We start from the raw sequence: 24,405 nt of genomic DNA on the forward strand, positions 1-24,405 counted from the left end.
GCTGTACCACTGTCTTTGTTACCCTTCTATGGACTGCGTCAATTTCTATTCTATCTTTCTTCAACTGAAGAGATCAGCATTGAACAGAGAAGTTCTAATGGTGTTTGGAAGTACAACAGGCATGTGGTAGTACCCATTACAGTTAAGGATTCAAGACAGTTCATTTGCAACCTCTTCACTTTAACATGGTCGTAACTATAGGAAACATTCACCTTTTGAGCTGAAAAGAGCCATGATTAGTCTCTGCCTAAATTTGACTTTTTTCAGAATATTGAGCAAAATCAGCTGTTTCTGAGTTTGGCGAGAAGATTTCCCATAAAAAGACATACCATAGCACAGCTAAATTGTCAATATTATGAGGACAAGGTGAGCTCTTTGTTTATGATAAAAATTATTCTTAACAATTTTCTCATAAAAATATCCATATGAGGCTTTAAAAACGACATCTGTTTAGTTTCAAAATACATTATTAAAGAAAAAAATCTACAATTTGTAGAAAACAAATATAAAAGCCTTTACTGCTATAATAGAGTATGAAACCCTCATTTGGCATGCTAACCATGTCGGACTCGCTGAGTTTCATACAGCTGAATAAGCTTAAGAATCCAGGGAGGATGATGAATAAGCCCTGCTTTCTCTGTCTCTTTCCGAATGGCCGACTCCAATTCAGGATACCCAACCTTATCAAGAGTAATTCCAGGGAACAGGTCGTTAATCAGACTCATAAATAAAGGTTCATCTTCATCTACCTGTCAATTAAAAAGTAGGAAAAAAAACCAATTATTTATTCTTTGAAAATAATTATTATTGTAATTACAATCTGCAAGAATATGTTATTTAAATGACAGTAGTAAAATAGATCTCTTTTCTAAAACAAACGTGAAAATTATGAGTGGATGTATGCTATTAAAATGACTTTCAAGCAATTTAGCCATAGATAGGAATTTCTAAATTACATATTAACTTAAAATGTATGTGAATGTTTAAATTTTAGTACAATTCTTGTAAATCTCTCCATCCATTAGTCCTTTAGACAAACAGGCTAGATTTCCCCTTACTTCTTCTCTTGAAGTCTAATTTTTTTCCTATGTAAATCATTATAATATAGACTGTGGTTTAAAAATGTGCATGAATTAGCAAGACAGTTAATTGTGAATCTGGTGTTTGTGTACTTTAACAGAGGTTACACACAGTATATAATCTTCCCACTACAGCAAAATGGAAAAAACGAAGAATTCTTTGGATAGAAGAGGGTAATGGTGGAAGAGAATAGAGTAGATAAGTATTCTTTAGCTGCTTCAAAACAGCTCACTCACTATAAGTCATTCTGGTTGTTATGATGTCTGAAAAGGCAGATGGCCAAGAATTAGTGTAAATTGAAATTCTGGATTACTAGGGATCTAAAATGACAGATGAAATGTTAATTCAATGTGCTCTTTTTCCCTCTCTCTTTTGTTTGCTCTCCTTTCCATTCCATATAAAAGTAATTTAAAAATCAGGCTAGATTTTCCTCTCAGATCTTATAGGATTTCTTCTTCTTATTTCCTCATTTGAAGGCTTTGATTGCTGCGGGGGAGGGGGGAGAGTTGTCCTCTCTTCATAAAAAGGAAAAAATGGGTTCAGAGCCCCATCACTTTGATATGCCAGACATTAAAAGAGAAGTAGTATAATTGCCAATGGATGTAGCCTACTGCTGAGAAAATAAACTTTATTTCATACTAACATGTAATAAATACATTTTTAAAAAGCGTTTTGTGAAGGTAACCAATGTTACGATACCAGCTTGGAGAGGTTCATGTCCCGTAGAACTCTCATCACTACTGTTTTCTCTGGCTCATTGGGATTGGATCTTTTTACTGCTCCAAGAGTTCTTAAGACAGATAAAATATTTCTTAATCCAAAATCATAGTGAACCTTAAAACAAAGCATGAACACAATTAGTACTGTAGAAGTTAAGCACTTTAAAATTATGGCAAAGGCTGGAAACGAAATGCATTTAAGAAGTAGCCTATCAATAAAATTTCACAGTTCTTCATCCTCACAAAAAGAGTAAAGGTTTTGTTGGTGTCAGATCCTATAAATAATTTTCATTGTTGTATCTCCAGTTATAACAAACACAATTACATTTACTTAACCTTAAAGTTGTAACACAAAGCCACAGCAAATAAAATCAAGGGTTCTATTCTTAACACTCTGTGTGATGCCCAGGATTTGACACACATATGGCACTGTAAGGAAAATCACCCATTTTCTGCGTAGAGCCCTCGACAATAGGTAGATTCTACCAGACAGACTCAGGAGTGCGTATCCTGATTTTTTATTGCCTAATTTTGGGACTGACACACACGCACACAAGTATTTGCAAGCTTCTCAGCTGTACAAGTAGCTGAAAGCTGTGGCTCCTGCCTCGCTATAGAATGAACATCCAAGGAAAACAATGGCCTGCCAATGAAAGCCTTCTTCCTCTTCATCAAAAGATTCAGCCTTGCAGCCACAAACTGTTGTGATGCTGAAGGGTTGAGAGCTCGTGCAAATCACAATTCTGGATAAATCATGTGCTTTAAACTGCTGTGAAGCAAGTTGGAGTTACTTTAGTGATAGTATGGAATAACTATCCTACATACTTAATTTAGGGCAGAACAGAGTTGCTCTCATAAGCTGCCAAATATTCTTGTCTCTCCATGGGAAACATGCCTGACCCAATCTTCTACCAAGTGTGCTGCCACTCCTTTGCTCGGCAATGAAGTATTACAGCAATACCAACACTGCGGTTACAAATGCTCACTTTCATAACTTCAGGTGAAAGGTGATACAGAATGGCAAATTATTACCATTTTACTATTATTTCAGGGGAAAGGAAGTACAAAATTAACTGCAAATGTCGACCCAGAGGAGCAGAGACGGGCAAAAAGAAGCAACTACAGGGGGGAGGAAGAAGTGCAGAGTAAATCTAAACACAAAAGAGGAAATGCTGAAAGATCATTTCTTATCCAATAACATCTTTTTGAAGGCCCAGCATCTCCACTAGTCCTGACTGCTCAGTGCGGGCCTCTGCTGGAATTCTGGGGGCTACTGAACTGCTGCAACTGTGCCCCTCAGGCCACACCTCTTCCTCTTGGTGTACACTTGAGTATTTTCACAACTGTGTAAATAAATTCAAGCATTAGCAACCACACCTAATTATATTCTTTGTAACTTTAAACAAAGCTTTAAACAATTAACTGTAAACTGTGTTCAAACATGGTACAATGTCCCTCCTTCCTCTGGGTGGGATGAACTATTGCAGATGCAATTTCTAAAAAGGAAATTTTCAGATAAGAAGTTTGCCATTCTAAGGGAAGGGATCTCCTCTTCTTCTCACAGCTGAGAAATCATAGCAATAAATAAAGAATAAGGAGGGAGAGAGAGAGAAAAGAAAGATTATTAGCTAGATTAGAATATCTCCTCTCTTGAAATACTTCAGAGTTCATCTGGGAACCACTACATGGAGCAACTTTCTCCTGAAGGACGCATCTTCAGAGGAATGTATGCCAAGTCTGTAGTGCTTACAGAAAGAGCTGAATGTCCACAACTCTGCCTTGTGTATTTTTTCTGATGTGGCCATACCTCTGTCTGCCCAGAAGATGGCTGTAGATCTAACTGTGGGAGCTGTTGTTTTCTCTGGGATGGGCTGATCTGGTGACATATAAGAGTGTCTGATGCATTCCTTTATACGTTTGGCTACTTTGAGGTCTTGTGTAATTTGCATTTAAAGTGAACTACCACAAACAGTCACATGATTTTTCTTAGCGCTTATATAGGCTTTATGTATATTAGGACTGCCTTATGTTCAACCAGACTGTGCAAAGGTGATGTTCTGTCATAGACAGGATTAGTGCAAAAAGATGGTAGAATAATTTCCTGTGAAGGATGACGACACCTTAATGGTGAAGTCTGGTATAGTGCTCATAATTCGTCTGTCTTGGTGAAATGTTCAGCAGAGTTGTGAGGTAGACAGGGCCGATATTTCTGATACTCTCCATGCTAGGTGACTGAAGAAATGATTATCTTATCGAACTTGCAGAAATGCTGTCAGAATCATCAGAAAATAGATAGAAAAACTAGGTAGAGACTTTGGGCCAGATGCTCTGGTACACTCTGGCTGCTCCGTACCACTCTAGTGATACAAAATGATCTTAAGCCTGGCTTAATCAGTCTGCTATTTTTACAACTGCATTGCATCTCTGGAATGTCAGAAAGCAGCTGGAGCTTACTGGCAATTTTGTTCTTCTCCTTTTCATCCCAAAACATCTTTACAGACAGAGGGAGCTGTTACTCTTGCTGTTCATTCCTGTCCCTGTCTTGTTCCTCCATTAAGCCCAGTTTGGTCATGACCCTGCACACAATGTCCCATCATCTAGTCAGTGGTCAGCCTCTAGGTCAGACTGACCTTGGGTGTGTTTGCATTACAGGGAGTCCTCGGACTTATGACACAATTTGTTCCTCAGAATTGCTTTGTAAGTTGAAACGTAAGTCGAAACTGCTTTTCCCATAGGAATCAATGGTATGAAGGGGGGATTGGTTCCTGAACCAAGGCTTGATACACTATTTTCACCACAAAAAGAAAAGGAGTACTTGTGGCACCTTAGAGACTAACAAATTTATTTGAGCATAACCTTTCATGAGCTACAGCTCACTTCATTGGATGCATGCAGTAGAAAATACAGTGGGGAGATTTTATATACACAGAGAACATGAAACAATGGGTGTCACCATACACACTGTAACGAGAGTGATCAGGTAAGGTGAGCTATTACCAGCAGGAGAGAAAGGTATCTCGGGGCCTCTCCTTCTGCCCCTCCACCCCCACGAACATGATAAAGTTCTGTGGTGACCTAGAATCCTATTTTTGACGTCTCCAACTCAAGGAATATTTCCAACACACCTCTGAACAACATACTAACTCAAAGATACCTTCCTACCAACACTACAGAAAGAAGGATTCTGGGTGGACTCCTCCTGAACGTCGAAACAACAGACAGGACATCTACATAGAGTGCTTCCGCCGACGTGCACGGGCTGAAATGGTGGAAAAGCAGCATCACTTGCCCCATAACCTCAGCCGTGCAGAACACAATGCCATCCACAGCCTCAGAAACAACTCTGATATCATAATAAAAAAGGCTGACAAAGGAGGTGCTGTCGTCATCATGAATAGGTTGGAATATGAACAAGAGGCTGCTGGCAGCTCTCCAACACCACTTTCTACAAGCCATTACCTTCTGATCCCACAGAGGGTTATCAACAGAAACTACAGCATTTGCTCAAGAAACTCCCTGAAAAAGCACAAAAACAAATCTGCACAGACACACCCCTGGAACCCCGACCAGGGGTATTCTATCTGCTACCCAAGATCCATACACCTGGAAATCCTGGACACCCCATCATCTCAGGCACTGGCACCCTGACAGCAGGATTGTCTGGCTATATAGACTCCCTTCTCAGGCCCTACGCTACCAGCACTCCCAGCTACCTTCGAGACACCACTGACTTCCTGAGGAAACTACAATCCATCAGTGATCTTCCTGAAAACACCATCCTGGCCACTATGGCTGTAGAAGCCTTCTACATCCAACATTCCACACAAAGATGGACTACAAGCCAACAGGAATAGTATCCCCGATAATGTCACGGCAAACCTGGTGGCTGAAGTTTGTGACTTTGTCCTCACCCATAACTATTTTACATTTGGGGACAATGTATACCTTCAAATCAGCGGCACTGCTATGGCCCAACAGTATGCCAACATTTTTATGGCTGACATAGAACAACGCTTCCTCAGCTCTCGTCCCCTAATGCCCCTACTCTACTTGCGCTACATTGATGACATCTTCATCTTCATCATCTGGACCCATGGAAAAGAAGCCCTTGAGGAATTCCACCATGATTTCAACAATTTCCATCCCACCATCAACCTCAGCCTGGACCAGTCCACACAAGAGATCCACTTCCTGGACACTACGGTGCTAATAAGCGATGGTCAAATAAACACCACCCTATACCGGAAACCTACTGACCACTATGCCTACCTACATGCCTTGAGCTTTCATCCAGACCACACCACACGATCCATTATCCACAGCCACACTCTATGGTACAACCGCATTTGCTCCAACCCCTCAGACAGAGACAAACACCTACAAGATCTCTATCAAGCGTTCTTACAACTACAATACCTACCTGCTGAAGTGAAGAAAAGAGAATGACAGAGCCAGAAGAGTACCCAGAAGTCACCTACTACAGGACAGGCCCAACAAAGAAAATAACAGAATGCCACTAGCCATCACCTTCAGCCCCCAACTAAAACCTCTCCAGCGCATCATCAAGGATCTACAACTATCCTGAAGGACAACCCATCACTCTCACAGATCTTGGGAGACAGGCCAGTCCTTGCTTACAGACAGCCCCCCAACCTGAAGCAAATACTCACCAGCAAGCACACACCACACAACAAAAACACTAACCCAGGAACCTATCCTTGCAACAAAGCCCATTGCCAACTGTGTCCACATATCTATTCAGGGGCTGCACCAAATATTACAAAATAAGGTGCCAGGAATCAACAGTACCTAGGAAAAGAAAAACTCTGATTTCAAACCGGGGCAGACAGAGCTCACCTAGGTGGTGGCACTTACCCTTTCATAGTTCTAGAGAAATGAATGATATCTGGTTACTTGTCCAGCCTGCTTGTTGGCCATTTCTCTTTGTTGTCTGGCTTCCTAGACAAGTCTCTGCTCTGGAGTAAGGGGAGGACCCATCTTGCCTCAAAGAATCAAACTGCCTTAGTTAGCAAGGGCCAGATCATATTTTCATAGGTATTTAGACACTCAAAGATGAAGATAGGTGTCTATTGGGACTCTCAAAAGCCCCTAAGCAATTTAGGTACCTAACTCTCATTGAAAATCTGGCATCATGAATCCAAACATATAAAACTTACAGGGAGAGAAAGATTAGGGGCACCTAACATAGCTTTTCTGTACTTGGAAGTTCAGTAAGTTGGGACTTTCAAGGGCCAGAAGCAAGTGATGTGTCCCATTGCACAGCTGGAACTCTCACCTTTTCAGTTGGTATCAAGCTCCCATTACTAGGTGGGTCATGATCATGTTCCCATTACGCCTCTGGCGTTTAGGGCAGTGACGAAGCTCCTCAGTCCTCTCTGTTTCTGGCAAGTCTTTCAGTGGCTCCCCAGCTGTGCCCCAGGTTTTTCAGCTCAGCTCTCACAGCTCTTCGCCATGTTGTTTTCAGGCAGCCTCGTTTTCGCTTGTCTTCAGGTATCCATCTTATTGCTACTCTGGAACTGATGGAATCAGTTTCCAAACAAAGCACATTGCCAATCCATCTCCAGCGCCTCCTGGCAATGATGGTGCTCAGATCCTCTTGGCTGCACTGTGTCAATAGATCTTGGTTTGAGATTGTTCTGGGCCAAAAGATACAGAGGATTTTTCTGTGGCAGGTTGTATGGAATCAAGACAGTTTGGACATGTCATACTTTCTCATTCCCCAGCATTCTGTACTGAAAAGTAATGTTGAAAGTATGCAGCTCTGATACATCTTGAGTTTGGTTTTGGTGTTGTATTTTGATGATTTCCAGACTGTATTTAAGCTCCTGGAGGTGTTCCTGGCTTTATTGATTTTGTTCCAGATGTCCTGGCTTGTTCCACCATCCTGGCTGATGGTGCTGCCCACGTATGTGAACGTTTCTACATTGGTGAGAACATAATCTTCTATCTGTACTGGTGATGGTGAGGCAATATTAAGGGTCATGATATCTGTCTTATTGCGATTGATTTTCAGTCCAATTTGCTGGCTGAATGCATTGAGTTGAGTTGTTTTTTCTTGTATATGGTGTTGGGTATGTGATAGGACAGCGAGATCATCTGTGATGTCCAAGTCTTCAAGGGATGAGAAGAGTGTTCATTTAATGCCTCTTGGCATGTCTTCTGTTGTACGCTGCATTACCTAGTCGATGGCAATGTTGAAGAGGATTGCAGACATGACACACCCCTGATGTACTCCTGTTTTGACTTCAAAACTGAGCTCACTGTGATCAACACTGCATGTAAAGTTGAAATAAAAACTTTAGATGTTGATGATGATATGGAGAGGGATTCCATATGCCCTCAGAATGTGCCATAGGCTGGTCCTGTGAATGCTATCAAAAGCCATCTCAAAGTCTATGAAGTTTATGTAGAGCTGCTGTTGCCATTCTAAGCATTGTTCTATTATGTTTCGTAGAGTGAAGATCTGGTCTGTGCATCCACGCCCTTTCCAAAAACTGGCTCTCTCTTTTCCGAGAAAGCTATCAATTGCCTCTGATATACGCTGGACTATGGTCTTACACAATACTTTGCTTGGAACAGATAAACGTGTGATACAAAGTCAGTTATTACAATCCCTGAGAGTTCCTTTCTTTGGTATCTTCACTATAACCTCATTGGTCCACTCATTTGGCACTTTTTCCCTTTCCCAGACTGATGTAAATAGAGTGGCCAGGATAGATGCTGCTAACTCAGGATTTACCTTGAACAGTTCTGCATTCCAATTATCCTTACCAGGAGCTTTCCCATTTTTTAAGGATTTGACGGCTTGAATGATCTCTTCCTTAGTTGGGGTGTCAGTGTGAATATCAAGATCTTCTTCTGCCTCCTGGATGTTTGCTTCCTCTTTAGGTGGCTCCCTGTTCTGCAATTCTTTGAAATGCTCTGTCCAGCGCACTTCTTGTTCTTTTTCTGTTGTTAGTTGGTGGCTTTGTTTGTCCCTGATGAGAGTGTTTGTTGGTGTCTGCTGTTTACCATTGATAAGCCGCGTCATTTTGTAGATGGTTCCTTGTTCACCACAAGCAGCTGCATCCTCTGCTTGTGTTGCCAGATTATTAATATAATGTCATTTGTCCGTTCTTACAAGAACATAAGAATGGACATATTGAGTCCATCTAGCCCAGTATTCTGTCTTCTGACAGTGGCCAGAGCCAAATGCTTCACAGGAACAGAACATGGCAATTTTGCGTGATCCATTCCCCATTGTCCAGTCCCAGCTTCTGGAAGTTGGAAGTTTATGGACACTAGGAGCATGGGGTTACATCCCTGACTATCTTGGTTAATAGCCATTGATGGACCTGTGCTCCATAAACTTATCTAATTCTTTTCTGAAGTCAGTTGTACTTTTGGCCTTCACAACACCCCATGGCAACGAGTTCCACACGATGACTGTGCATTGTCTGAAGAAGTACTTCCTTATGTTATGCTACCTACTCAACCCCCTTGTTCTTGTGTTATGTGAAGGGGTAATATAACCTTTCCAATTCACTCTCTCCTCCACACTGTTCATGATTTTATAGACCTCTGTCAGATCCTCCCTTAATAGTCTCTTTTCTAAGCTGAACAGTCCCAGTCTTTTTAATCTCTCCTTGTATGGAAGCTGTTCCATATGCCTAATAACTTTTGTTGCCCTTCTCTGCACTTTTTCCAATTCTAATATACCTTTTTTGAGATAGAGTGACCAGAACTGCATGCATTATTCAAGGCGTGGGTGCACTATGCATTTATATAGTGGCATTATTATTATGTTTTCCTTTCCTTTCCATACATTCCGTTACCTTTTTGACTGAGTCTGCACTTTGAGTGGATGTTTTCGAAGAACTATCCATGATGACTCCAAGATCTGTTTCTTGAGTGTTAACAGCTAATTTAGACCCCATCATTTTAAATGTATAGTTGGGATTATGTTTTCCAACGTGCATTACTTCGCACTTATCAACATTGAATTTCATCTGCCATTTTGTCACTCGGTCAAGTGAGATCCTTTTGCAACTCTTCTCTGTCAGTTTTGGATTTAACTATCTTGGATTATAAACTATCTATTCACATATTCATACACAGTCACAGCATGGCCCTAGTCCCAAACTGGGATATTCAGGAGCTTGCCAGTCTGAATACCACAGATGCACAGAAGCTCTGGTGAGCAAACTATTTAGACAGCTGAGTAAATCCCCTCCACATCACACTATCCAGTGTTCTTCCAGTGCACACCTCTGCTAGGTTTACTACAGGTAAACTGGAAGATGGGTAGAGAGTAGATAAAAACTGGCTATGGTCATCCAGATAAGTTGTTATTCCCCTACCTTAAAGAAGCAGTACATAGGAACTCCAGCAGGTCCCTCAAGTTAATCCATCACCTTATCTGTAGCAAGCATGTTGGTACAGAAGGAGATGGTCATGCACAGGCAGGACAAGCTGGCATACTGTAATGAGCCAGCAGATGGTAGCACTTCCAAGCACCAGAAGGAAGTGACAGCTTGGAGCAAACCTCTCCAATGGCCAACAGTTCCCTCTGCTAATAGTAGGTACAGAAGGCCTAGCAAGGAGTAATCAGTATACCATGCATACACACACAGTGCACTGTCCCACAGGGACCCCCTTGGAGTGTGAGGAACTGAGACACCCCAAGTACCACAGACAGGACACATAGGTAGTGAACAACCACTAACCTCAGGAGGTCATCTAGTCCAACCCCCTGCTCAAAGCAGGACTAATCCCCAATTTTTTGCCCCAGATCCCAAATGGCCCCCTCAAGGATTGAACTCACAACCCTGGGTTTAACAGGCCAATGCTCAAACCACCGAGCTATCCCTCCCAGTTCTAGTGTCTGTGAGTGTACCTCCCAGTACAGTAGAGAGAACCATGTCCAAAACAGAAACTAACCGCAACAACACAGACAAACCATTCAGACAAGGAGAAAATCCAATACAATATCCCACTGAGATTGACCCTGGGGAAACAGGCCAGACCATGTCCAATACAATATCTCTGCAGATAACTGTGTTGCTGACCCAGGATATGGTGCGTACACACAATATTCCTAAACTTCATGACAAATCTGCACCCAGCACAGGGTTTCTCTGCGACAAGTCATCTCACTCCACAACACCCTCTGACACAGTGAAGCTCTTTCTCCCGAGGTGCTGGAAGATGTCTCTACAGAAAACACAGTCTGGTTACCTCAAAGGGCCTGCTATAAAGCGAAAAGTGGACAGATGGCTGGACCAATGAAGCAGGATCATAAGCAATATTTAAATAGTTACCAATTATGCTGGATCAATATATGGGACTGTATGGGAAGTTCACAGACAAGGCAGACTCTCTGGCAATATTACAGGAAAGCTAGCATCTGACGTGACCTGTCAGAAAATCAATCTGCAGCAGAGAGCTGCTATATGACCAAAATTAACCTGAAACAAAAATCAAACTAATGTTGTCAAAAATAACGAGGCAAGGCACTTCACAGAGTCTGGGGGTGGAGGTGTGGGTGGAAGAATTAATACATGGAGAGAGAAAAACATCCCAACCTGTACTTTTCTTTTCTCTGAAATAATGGGTGTGATTCACCCCGGATTGCTCAAATTGTATGCCAAGATAACTCCATTGAAGTCAATGGAGATACCATGGGGTAGAAGTGGAGTAATGCAGTGGTGAAGCTGGCCTAATATGACTCTTCAATGGGTCCCAAACTGCAGGACACCTAGGCTTTGGCTACACTAGCACTTTTGTCGGCAAAACTTTTGTCAGTCAGGGCTATGACACCCACCCCACCCCACCGACCGACAGAAGTTTCACCAACAAAAAGCACCGGTGTAGACAGCAGCTGTGTCAGTGGGAGACACTCTCCCGCCGACATAGCTACCACCACTCGTTGGAGGTGGTTTAATTATGCCGGCAGGAGAGCTCTCTCCCACTGGTTACACGGGAGTCTTTACAGTGGTGCAGCTGCAGTGGTACAGCTGTGCTGCTGTAAGGTCCGTAATGTAGACATAGCCCTAGTTTGTGTTTTGCCTCAATGTTCACATCTCCTCTCTCTGGATAACTCCCCTTTGAGAGCCCTTAGTGGGCATCCAGGGCAGAAAACTCAGAATTCAGCTATTTCTGTATAGATTCTCACCAAAAACCTGTACCTTTGTCTGCATTTAAATAACTCTCACTAGATAAAATGGTATGTTTCTGGTAACACCCAGCAAGATGTGCCAAACACAGGAATATGATTTCTGGACATTGTAAAATTGATTATAATTCATAAAATTCAATACCCCTTTTTGACTATATATATATATACACACAGACACGCTCCTGTAGCAAATAACCAAAATCAGAAAGAAGAAAAAAGTTTTTAAGAGCAATGGGTGAAAAATTTGGCTTCTACCAACATATCTGCAAACTGTCCCTGATATTTAATCCCTTAAAGCTTGAGTTTTTAATTAAAAAACAAAACAAAAAAAAACCCCACAAAAAAACCCAAATCAACAAGCTTCTGTTAGTGGGTAAAGTACTTTGAAAATTAGAATAACATGATTATTTACGATCCAGTTGCTAGTACATTCTGAACTGTGAACTTAACCAAAAAAACAGGCTTACCCAACTTCAGAATAGTTAGTAATACACACAGAAAGTGCTATAAATTCGCTTACAGCAGTGGTTTACTCCTAAACAAATGTTTATTTCACCTGTTTAGATAACTGTTCTTCACAAAGTTTGTAGAGTGTGTAAAATTTTCGACTAAGGATTTGATTGTCTCGGAAACCTGCACTTGCCAGCTTGACTCTCATAATGATACCACGGTCAGGCACCATCATAGCTACTGTACGGAACTGAATCTTTAGATTTTCTGGAAGTTCCTGTCGCCCTGCATAACCAGGATTCTGAAAGACACAGAGTGCAAAATAATAAATTATCACTTAAACCCTCTGCTCACACTGAGAGTATTTTTTTCTGGATATTACTTAAAATAAACACAGGAGTGAGTGCTGGAATATGACAAACAGAGCACACAGCACTCACATACCATGATCCAATTTAATCTAAAATACTGCAGCTCATGCAATATGTAATACCACACCCACTATTCTGAGACCACAGGAATATCTAGTAAATGTGTTGCTTTGGCAAACCACAGTAATATTATTAATATTTTTAAAAGTAAACAATTTTAAAATAAAGATAAATGCCTTGATCTTCAATTATGATTGAGGAACACTCAGCACAGCTTTATGCTCCCCTGTTCCTGTACCCATTATGCTGACAGCAGAAGTTATGCACTGCTGCCCTGCCCAGGAGGAATCCTCCAGTGGTCAATTAAACTGGATCTTAGGCAGATTTGGGCCACCCCTAAATTCTGGAGGACTGACACCAAAAATTCTAAATTCTGATGAAGAGCTTGATGAGACAGACTATAGTGGGTCCTGAAAGAGCCGACTGTGTGTCCTTTTGTTCATTCCGGTTTCTAAAAATATTTAGTACTTGAATTTCATCTCAGCCTGACAAGTTTTCTATATCCAATTAAAAAAAACACCCTGAAACATGTGGTTTATGATGGAAATATGACTTGTATTCAGTACAGCAAATCCTATGTTCCTATTAGAGACAAGAGCAACAGAGGACGTCAATATTATTTATGAGCCTGCACACTATCAGTCAAATCCTGATTGCTTTACTCATACAAATAGTCCCATTGACTACATACAAATAGTCCCATAAGACTATTTTGTGGGTAAAGGAAACAGGATTCTGTCCTCTGATGCTATGATTCACACAGACATACCATAGTCAGAAATATGCCAAATTCTCTGTCCATGTCAACAACGTCACCATCAGTAAAGATGAACTGGGGCTTCTTATTTTTTTTACACTGAAGCACAATATAGATCTGCTGAGCAGCTACTGACAGAACAGGAAGTTCAATGCGATTAAATTCATCAAAGCAACCCCATGCACCCGACTGGGCTAAACCTATGAGAAAATGAGGGGGGAAACCACAAGAATTTTGTTAGACACAGTACATCAGGCCATACATAAAGTACAGTATATTTTGGATTTATAATGTAGCATAGAAAAAACTAAGAGAATGTGATAAAACATAAGGAGGAAAAACTCAAAATAAATCAGCTTACCCATTAGAACCACCCAAGGAAACACTCCTCAATCAAATAGATGTATGAACACCTTTGCAGGGAATCCCATGCCTTTATAGCTACCATTATCAAAGCTGTAAATATTATATTTATATATAGCACCTATGGGCAGAAAAAAAGGCCCAACACCCTTTGCAGTGTACGGAGAGCCAAGAGTGCACAGGGCCAAGAACAGGATTGTTTGAGGGGATTCACCTGAAGTAGAGCTTGGGACCACATCCAGATATCATTGTACTCCTGATAGCACCACAGCTGTACTCAGCTTTTTATAGTAACCAATGCACACAGCAAGAACTGAATGGAAAACAGAGTTCTCCTCCTGAAGAACTAACAATCTGAAGTCACACACCATTACAACAAACGCACGTAACAGGTCATGGAGTGGAATTGTGGCCTGATGTTATAAACCTCTTGGTACAGGTGTACTTTTAAGAGGGTCAAATCCCTCCATTTCTGCATCAAGTCCAAGTCACCAGGCTTGTAGCAGGGGATTTTACAGTTATGGATGAGGGAAGAAATTCTCTCCCAAGTTGTGGCGTGGCAGTGAAGGTGCTGCAGTAGCCCCTTCTGCTATTTCACTCCCATCCCAAGAGAGGCAACAGCCAATCAATGTGTGCAGGAGTTGATCCATTCTCTCCTCTCCTCAGTGGTGCAAGCAGAAATCATTTCTTGATGGTATACAGCACTCATGGGAGGGACACAAAGGGGGTGGCACATGACCTCCCCAGATGACCCCCCTCCTGCCCCACTCCCAGCCTTGGGCCCCACGCTCTCCCCATCCCCTCCCTATGATCCACATCCATCCCAGGTTACCTGCGGTGGGGAGGGGGGAGCTCTGTCCTCCTGCTGCTGCGTCAGGGACTTCTGCTGCACAGACCCCAGGCAGGAGGACTCAGGAGATGCAGCTGCATGGAAGGGCTGGGGGGGGGGGGGGCGGGGCTGGGCTGAGGGCAGTACAGCCACGCCAGAGCTGCTGCTGATGTTCTGCTCCTTTCCCCGCTGGGAACGGCAGCAGTTCCTCCGGTGGCTGTACTGCCCCCAGCCTCACACCCCCGAGCCCCGGCCTCCAGCGGGGCTGCTATACAGACGGAAGAGACGCAGCTCCATGGAAGGGCAGGGGGCAGGGTTGGGGGTGAGCTCCTCCTCTGTCTCTCCGGTACACCATACTAGCTATAAATATCTTACTGGTACGGCGTACCAGACTGTACCACCGTACTTGCACCACTGCCTCTCCTCTCACAGCCCACTGCTGCCCCGTCTCCAAACCTTGCTGCACTTGAATAGAGGGAACCTTAGCAGGTGGCCCCTGTGGCGCGGCCTCTGTGCAGACTCACTAAACCCCGCCTGCTCTTGTGCAGCAGAATATCCCCCGTTCTCCAGCAGGAAGGATCTCCATGGACATCCGGATTTAACCCAAACAGTAGTTTGGAGCTGAAGATAGCTAACTCCTGGTAACAACTGATTGGGAGGCCATTCGAAGTATAGAGTGGGGCATGGACGAAGGTATTACACTGGGAGTGGATAAAGAAACAAGGATCATTGTGCAGTAGAGGGAGTGACCTGGAATGAGATGGGAAGAGAGAAGACTAGAGCTGTAAGCTGGAATGGAGCAGTGGAGTGCTTTAAAGACAAGGACAAATAATTCAGACTGAACACACACAAAAAGAGAAGGAGCCAGGACAAAGATTTAAGATGCGGGGAAAGAGGTGAGAGGGAAATGACATTGGTGGCATCCTTTTGCACAGAGCGTAGAGGGAAAGGATGAGGTACAGAGAGGCCAGAGGTTCAGACTGTCATGGTACCCAGGGAGGAAGAAATAGAAAATGTGGCTATTCTGCCTGAAAGACTATTTACAGCAATTTTTTAATATAGTACTATTTTATATTCTTTGTATGGAATGCTCTATTTAAAAAATATCTCTAACATGCACCCACTATAAGAAGAAAACAGACAGGGCCCTATATATGCCACGATTCTGCATATTCATATTCTGTATTTTTCCCTCCTAGGGTACCTTATGAATGCCATATTATCCAGCCCTTGCCACAGAATTGTCCTACAGATTCTAAGCTTTCATTTATAAATTTTGTTAGCCCTTATTGTTATGAAAAAAATTTACAAACATAAACCACCTCTCAATCAACGTAGGGCTGTCTTCCTGCAGACAGTGTGCAACAATATCAGAGAGTTGTGTGCAGTCCTATTCATCTCCACAGGTGGCTAACAATGAAATCTAAAATGTACAATTCAAAACCTGACTCAGGTTTCTATTTCTATTCAGGAAGGGTGCCTAAGCATGTGCTCAATTTTAAGTATGTGCTTAAGTGCTTTGCTTAAAAGGCGGGGGGTGAGATTTAAGAGCATGCTTAAGTACTTTCCTGAATCGGGGCCCAAATGTCAACTCTGTTAACTACTTCACTGCTGATACGTTTAGCAGAAACATCCAGTTAATATGTTTATCCCACAATGCCAAGCTGCCTCTGAAAACCTCAAATATCCAAAACCCAAAATACCCCAACCCAGCTGCCAAAACTTCCAGCTTTAGCCCTGAGAATATCTAACGCAGTTACGCACAGTCCATACAGAAACATGCAGTATACTGAAAGCATTAAATGTTGAGACAGTGGAAATGGAATTTAATATCAAAATAAAATGCACAGGGGGTTTTATACTGGGTATATTTTTCCTTTTCGTACTTAATTTAAACTCTTCCTTTTTAATTTAAACAAAGCTGCTACAGAATTTTTCATCAAGTGTTTTTCATCATTTTCCACCGAAGTGTTGAGGAATCCAGGGCCCTTCTGCAGAATTTAGGTCTAACTTGTCCCAGATTACATGAGGCATAGAAAACATATGTCTCACACATATATACTAGCCAAATCTATGATGAGATATGATAACACTGGCTTTGGCAGGCCACATTTCACTTTATTAATTAAGAACCTATTTTAACTTCACCACTGGAGCTTTTAAAGAGAAATAACAGAACTAAAACTCAGAGTCTTGATCAGGAAACCTACTCCCTGCTCCTCCCCACCCTAACCAGCAGACCTTTATCAACAAAGCATATGTCCTACAAGAGGCATTAGTGACTCTGTGATGTTGAACTATATAGTATGATCAGGGTTCTCAGATTTTTCATGCCAATGTTTGCCGCACAGGTGAAATAAATCAAGGGCTGATTTTATAGATTCTGCAGAAGCTGTTTCCCCACAGAATTCCAAGAAACTGAAAATACCCAGTTTTTTGTGCATATGCATTTACATACACACACAATATGCTAATATAGACTGTGTGTAAATTGCATTCTTTGAGTGAGAGCATCCCTCTGGTTTTAAAAACTGTAGCAGGGGACTGTGTGGGAAGAAATCTTTATGAGGATTTCATCACAACATCCCATGGAAAGGAGGGATTGACCTCTGCATAAAAGGCCACAGGTCCATTCCCAAACCTGGCAGATCTACATAGAAGCCACCGCTTCTACAACAACTCTGGGCCCCAGAAGGCTGCTCCTTGTCACTCTGGCTGCAGTGGCTCCTAGGACTCCAGAGGGAGACTGTAGAAAAGTTATTACAATTTGGGTCTCTATTACCTTTTCCAGGTTTCTCCACAAACCTGGACACACTGGATGATGTGCAAACCCACCTGGCCCACCCAATTTTCTCCCCACAAGTTTACACTGCCAGGCCTCCTTAGGGTCCATGTGTGTGCCAGGATTACGGTGGAAGAAAACCATGCCAAAGAGTGGCTGAGCCTCCTTCTGGGTAGAGAGGGAGATCTTTCCACAGAGGGTCCTCATCACATGTGGATCTAGGGAAGGGAGATGATCCAGTACTTTCCTTGTATCTTGTTTAGCTTGCCCATGTGAACAGCTAACTCTTTTCTAATGTGATAGCTTTTTTAAAGATATGATGGAGGTGATTCCCCACAGTGCTACACTAGTTTTATGTCAGTGAAATTCCATTAATTGTAATGGTGGTATACTGGTATAAACTGGAGGAGCATAGTGATGAATCCACCTCATACCTTTATTTAGCGGAATTCTTTTTTCTTCCTTGGCTTTTGTGAGCACATAAACAGGCACTAAAAATCCAATCCTACCCCTTTAAAAGCAGTTCAAAAACTTCCATTTTCTTCAGTGGTACAGAATTGGATCCCTTTCTGAAGTATTTTTCCTCTATGTAGACAGAGAATTTGATGAGTTTTCAAAGATCCAGACACAGTTAACATTGGGGTCAGATTTGGCCCTACATGTTTTCTGCTTTAAGTGACATACTTTTATTGCAAGTTATCAGGTTCCACTCTAAAAACTATTTTTGCAACAATGATCACCTTGGGGAAAGAACAGGAAAAAAAATAAAACATGCAATTCTTTAACATAAGTGTATGTTGCTGGATATAATATTGACATTTTATGCATACTGTGAGCTGTGTATGAAATTATCTTAAACTTACTTTGCCTTTATAATGGTGAAATTCAGTTCTGGTCAGATTTTTTTCCCCTTTGGGAGGAAATAATAATTTGTTTTGTATTGCCACCTGCTGGAAAAGTTGAGAGTGCCTAAGAATTGGGAGGCCTGACTTTCAGAGGAGCTGAGCATTCCACAACTCCCAATGAAATCTGGCCCTTGCAAAATAATTTCACTTGTGCAGAAAAGGACAATGTGAGGGGTTATCTACCCCACACAAGGCCTGAGTAGGAAAAAGGGGCCAACTGACCCCATGACAGGCCTGGAAGAGAGTCAGGACTGATAAGGCCTAATAGCGGATGAGGCCCAGCCAGGAGAGGAGCTAGGATAGGCATGAAAAGAGAGACCAACCAGGGGGCGAGCAACTGAAAGAGAGCTGGTCTAGAGCTAATCCCCGAGATGAGCCAACAAGAGGCAGCAAGTAGTAAATGCCATGACAATTTGGTGGCAAATACATGTATGACGGTTGCCCCTAGTACAAGGGGAGGATGAGAGGCCATAGTAGCGAGTTTAGAAAAAAAGAGACAATGGGGCCACAGGGCCTGGGGGCCTTTTTTGGAGAAGGCCAGTGTACCCTTCTGAACTGGGCACCAGCGTTTTCACTCCCATTTAACCAAGGAAGAAAAGCATCCAATGGGGATCCCGGCACTGCTTGCACAGGCCCTGCAGAACCAGCAGGGCAGGAAGGGTATTTATTGAAACCAGTGCAACAGCAACAATATTTTTTTAAGACCCTCCCCCAAAGCGAGCAGGGGCGGAAGAGGCTGGGAGTGGAAATGGAGTTCCAGGGCCAGGAGGCTGGTGACCAGGCCGAGAGAGTGTTATGCCTGGGGGCAGAAGGGACGCCTGGAAAGGGAATGCCCCTACATATAAGGGCAAGAAAGCTAGTCATGAAGTCATGAGGGATGTAGGAAAGCCTCAGAAAGTCCCAGCTGCTGAGGGAGTAGGGAAAAAAGGGACCTGTTTTTCATTCGGGGAATGGGGACATGTGAGGAGGCACTGTCTGCTCAAGAAGAAAGAAAGTAGTCAAGAAAAGGGCATAGAGTCAGTAAAGGAACAGAAGGAGGAGCCAGAGGCCCATTGTATGTGCACAGTGGTTGTAGAGAAGGCGGGGGACTTGTGAGGACGGAAGGTGAAGAGAAATTGGAGGGAAGAAAGAGTCCCCAAAAGACAAAGTTAAATGATACTGGGACCAATACAGAGGGTAATCAGAATACAGCAGGATCTCAAACCCTGATCAAAAGGGTGGTGGAAGAATCTGCGGAACAAGGGCAAAAGCTACAAGAGAAGTTAGTAGCTGCAGAGCAAGCGTTGAGAATTGCTTTGCAACACTTAGAATTTCAGAGGGATAAGTATCAGAAAACAATGGAGGAGAAGGGTAGATTGCTTCTCATGGTGGACAAGCTGAAGCAGGAATGAGATGACCGGTGGGCCCAGCTCCAGCAACTCCAGGGGAGAAGGCAGCCGTATTCCTGAGGGTTACAGGGTTACCTTGGAGGGTATGTGATGGGGGTCTACCCCACACAAGGCCTGAGTAGGAAAAAGGGCCAATTAACCGTGGAGGAGAGTAAAAACTGAGAAGGTCCAATAGCTGATGAAGCCCAGCTGGGGGAGGAGTTGGGATAGGCATAGAGAGAGAGAGACCACGGGGTGAACAACTGAAGCAGGGGAGCATCAGACCAGTTGAGAGCTAATCGCCAAGAGGAGCCATAAGGAACAAACTCTGTGACAGACAGGCACAGCAAGTGAACTTCCAGCTCTGTAGGACATTAGAGCCATATTAATTATTTGGAAATATTCAGGTACATTCACGCAGCATATGATGACAGTGCTTGAATCAGCTGTAGAAGCAGACATCATTTCATGTAGAATAAAAAACTGAAAGAAACAAATAAACAAGACTACACAGAGGCCATTTTCCATTTACACAATCATCCAAGGGGACTTCAATGCAATAGCAGGTGGAAATGAGGGTGAGAATGAAAAGTATGTGGGAAAATTCAGTAAAGGTTGAAAAGCCCAATGGAGTCATACTTGAAGCTGTGGAGGTGCAGAGAAGTACAGCAGAGAGGATGGGGATGCAAAAGGAGGAGAGGAGCAAAACAGGAAGTATTCAGGAAAGATGAAGGAAAGAAAGGGGAAGCAGTTTGGAAACAGAAGGAAAGAAGAACAATCAGATATCAACACCTAGACAGTAGAGATAATGGCAGGCAGAGAGGATTCGTTAAGGAAAACAGAGAAAATGGGAATAGTGGGGAAGGAAATATAAAAGAACAAGAGGGAGAGAGGACAAGGCACAACTGGTGCTTAAAAGGAAAATGGAGACTACAGAAAAGGAAGGTAACAGAAAAGGATGGAAGAGGATGGAAGATAGAACACAGTCCCTTCAGAAATTAATTATTTCCTACATCAGCTGTGTACAGTAATGTTATCAAATAGAAAATGGAGAAACAAATACACCATAGCACATGTGTGAAAACTCACTCATGAACTGGCAAATGTTCTTATTTACAGGAGTCTCTCTGACAGGGCAGTGTAGCATTACTGTTCTGTACTGCCTTGCAAGAGACCAAAATGAGATTGTTCCTGCCAGTCTATCAGCACTGGGGTGTGCAGTGTAGGGGAGTGGGATGGGGAAGGTTAGGGTTCTTGGAGAACACCACCTGAGTGCATGATAAATCTCTATGGCTCAACAGGCACTGAAAGAATGCTAAATGTAGAGGCACATGGCCTGATTCTACTCTTACTTATTACGGCAGTGTCCCTACATTGACTGCAGTGGAATTACCCTGATTTACAGCAGAGTGACTGCAATGAGAATCAGGTTCATAGACCAGAGTGCAGATTAGGTGACTTTCAGTGCATCCACCAGTTGCCACTGAGATCCAATTCAAAGTCTGTGGAAGGAACTGTTTAAAGCATAGAGCTCTCCAGGCAGTGGAGAAGGGCAGTGAGAAGAATAGTACGGCTCTCTTATTTGTATCCCCAATTACTTATTTTTCCATCAAGCTAATCTTAAGCAGGTTGCTTCTGCGCTTCTTCATCCTTCTGCTGGCTGTAGACAAAGCTCACTAACCATAGATCATTCTATTGTTTCAGTCTCACTCACAAAACCACTCCACACAGAAACGCATTTTTCTTTTAACGGCTAAAATGAATAAACAGAACAGTGTCTTACCTTTATAAATACGACCTAGGCCTCTGTAGTCCATCTGGTCTGAACAATTAAAGACAACAACGTATTTTCCCAGACATTTGCCCATGTCTTTAGTTGTCTCTGTTTTCCCAGTACCTGCGGGTCCTGCTGGAGCACCACCCATACTCATTCCCAAAGCCTGAGCCAATGTGATATAACATCTGGAGACAGATTGGAAAACAGCATTAATTTTTCTTCACTGTTATCTGCCCAACGTATAGTGACTAAGTGTAGTAACTGTTATATAAATCTGGGGGTGGGAAAGGAAAGGGAATTTCTTCCTTTCAGTACAGCTTGGTAACTCCCATTGGTGTTAACAGTAATTGGTGCATATCAGGGGACAAATCCTGCTTTTCCTTTATGTTGTTGGGAGTAGGATTTTGCCTCCAAAGTGGATACTATACTCCTAGTGTGATTACCTGTCAGTTAAAGGAGTTATAACGAGTCTGTCTGTACAGCCTAAGTATTCATTGCAGTAGCTGAACTCCACATCAGTGATTTGGATGATGCATTTGTCCACATCTTCAATAAAGTAAAACCTGGATTGTTTTTGCCATTCAAAGTCAGATGGAGATTTAATATTCATACGGACCTGTAACAAAAGCACAAAACCATTAGTGTAGACGTGATATACTGTAATAAAAAATATGAGCAGAGAAAGTGACATATCTTAAAGTGTCTACTTTCCATTTCCATCAACAGGTCAGAAAAAACACAATAGGATTAACCAATTTCCGAAGGGTTAATATACAGCAGACGTCAATAATACTTGACATTGAATTAACTGATATGAAATACACATTCAAAAATACTCATAAAAATTAATGAAAAATGATGGGGACAGGAAAAAGCCTCAGACATCATACAGAACTTGGCACTTTGACTTCTAGCTATCAGTGTTAGTTCTTTATACTTTTCTTTCCTTATTTAGAAACTCATTTGGTATTTCTCTCTGCGCAGTATATAAATCATTTAAACAATACATATCCCCCTGAATTACTGCTCTTAGTATGCAGGATGTTTCCTTCAACCTTTTTTTTTTTTTGCTTCCAATTTCTTAATCATTGTCTCATGCTTTCATATTATCTACCATAGGGAAAAGTTTGATGCACTTAAAATTTTAAAAGTAAATCTGTGTAAGTTATTGTTTACTCCTCTTCTCAAAATACATGAAACCCAGCTTCTTTAATCTTCCAGCAGCCCTTGCCTCAAATCAGGAAGTGGAGACAGGGGCTGGAAATCACAAAGCTCAATCTAAAGCTAAAAGGGAACATATTTTTGAAAACTCCAATGATGTAAAGTCTTAAATTTTGAATCACAGGGTAAGGTCAACAGTGCTTTCCCCTTAGCAAAGACAGTTCTTGTATGCTGAAAAACAGTAATAATTTTAAAAAGGAAAACCCACAGTTTATGAGTCTTACTCTGCAAACTGATCCACATGCATGCACCCTTCCACCTGTGTGGAGTCCTGTTGACTTCAATGGAATTCCACAAGGGAGTAAAGATCTGTGTGTGTGGCTCTATTTGCAGGACTGGACTCTAAAGTTGTGTGTTGTGAAGCCCTGGCCCCCCGGAAGTCAATGGCAAAACTATCACTTCAGTGGGCCAAAAATTCACACTATGTTTTTAAGTCCCCAGGCCTGCAATTTGTTTCATGTGGCTGGACTGCTGCCCCTGGAGAAAGCCACAGTGAGATCAATAGGCAGCCATCAATAGTCTGCCCATATGCAACTACTTGCAGGATCGGAATCTACATTTTTCTTAGTGAATATGTTTATGTTGTCACCCACAAATAATTCAATACTGCAAACAAATAAGATACTTGTAATGTAAATCTTTTAAGATGCAGTTAGAAAAGACAAACCCAGATAGCATGCAACTGCATGACAGTACTAACAGCAGTGAAACAAATATTTTGAAATGTTTTTCAATTAGAGAGCTCTTAAAAAAAATCCTCACCAAATCATCAAAGATATCCTTTTGATGTACATGAATAGTGATTAAAGTCTCATATTTTGTGCGCTCCATCCTTGTCAGATTACGTGTTGTCACGTCAATCAAATCATTTAAAAGGTCCAGAAACTTCTGATTTGTTGTGTGCATGACCTTTCCCACACAGCAAGAGAACAGAGTTATATTAATACAAACACCCTTTGCTCTTTCAATCTCTAGAGGATGAACAGTTGCAGAGATTTACAAATATATATCCCCTGTTTTAGTTACGTTTTGCTCCAGCCTCAATTTGTATTAACTGGGGCTGCAATCCTGAATCAAGAGCAGTAGCTAGAGCATATTCCCTGAGCCCCTGTGGAGCCCCAGTGACTTTAGTGGGATGATACATGTGCTGAGGGGTCTATGCTAGCAGGTTCCATTGCAGGACAGTGGCCTAATATAGTACACCTCACCTTTACCTGGTAGAGTGTTTGTATTGTGTCCTTGTCAAAAGCAATTAAGCAATGAGACTTCAGCCTTTGGTTACTAAACTATACACATCAGCCAACCAATATGTTCACTTTTGGGAAACATGAAGCTGGGATTCTGACTCTGTCCTTAATACCACGGTAGCTTTCACAGGAGAAAACTGGTGTAAGGGACAATTTAAATGTGCCTGAAGTGACCCTTTATTTCTGCTACAAGAGACTATGGAATAAAATAGTCTGACTTCTTACGATTATAACAGGGGCTCCACTCCTGCAGTTGCGGCGATAAGTTGGACCCCTGTCAATAACTCCAAATGGGATTCT

At 42.2% G+C, this 24,405-nt stretch overlaps 1 protein-coding gene across 1 annotated transcript in view; it reads right to left on the reverse strand.

The window, feature by feature from the left end:
- LOC140907170 (dynein axonemal heavy chain 5-like) overlaps positions 1-24,405 on the reverse strand; it is a 266,273-nt gene that overhangs the window by 129,796 nt on the left and 112,072 nt on the right. Inside the window, exons 40-46 of the mRNA XM_073332494.1 lie at positions 23,621-23,767; positions 22,081-22,253; positions 21,644-21,822; positions 13,627-13,814; positions 12,533-12,727; positions 1,780-1,914; positions 560-749 (exon numbers count right to left, since the gene is read on the reverse strand). Of these exons, the coding sequence (XP_073188595.1) occupies positions 560-749; positions 1,780-1,914; positions 12,533-12,727; positions 13,627-13,814; positions 21,644-21,822; positions 22,081-22,253; positions 23,621-23,767 (1,207 nt within the window). The remainder of the gene's footprint in view (positions 1-559; positions 750-1,779; positions 1,915-12,532; positions 12,728-13,626; positions 13,815-21,643; positions 21,823-22,080; positions 22,254-23,620; positions 23,768-24,405) is intronic.

This window comes from Lepidochelys kempii, chromosome 2, assembly GCF_965140265.1.
Source record: "Lepidochelys kempii isolate rLepKem1 chromosome 2, rLepKem1.hap2, whole genome shotgun sequence".
NCBI classification, from domain to species: Eukaryota; Metazoa; Chordata; order Testudines; family Cheloniidae; genus Lepidochelys; species Lepidochelys kempii.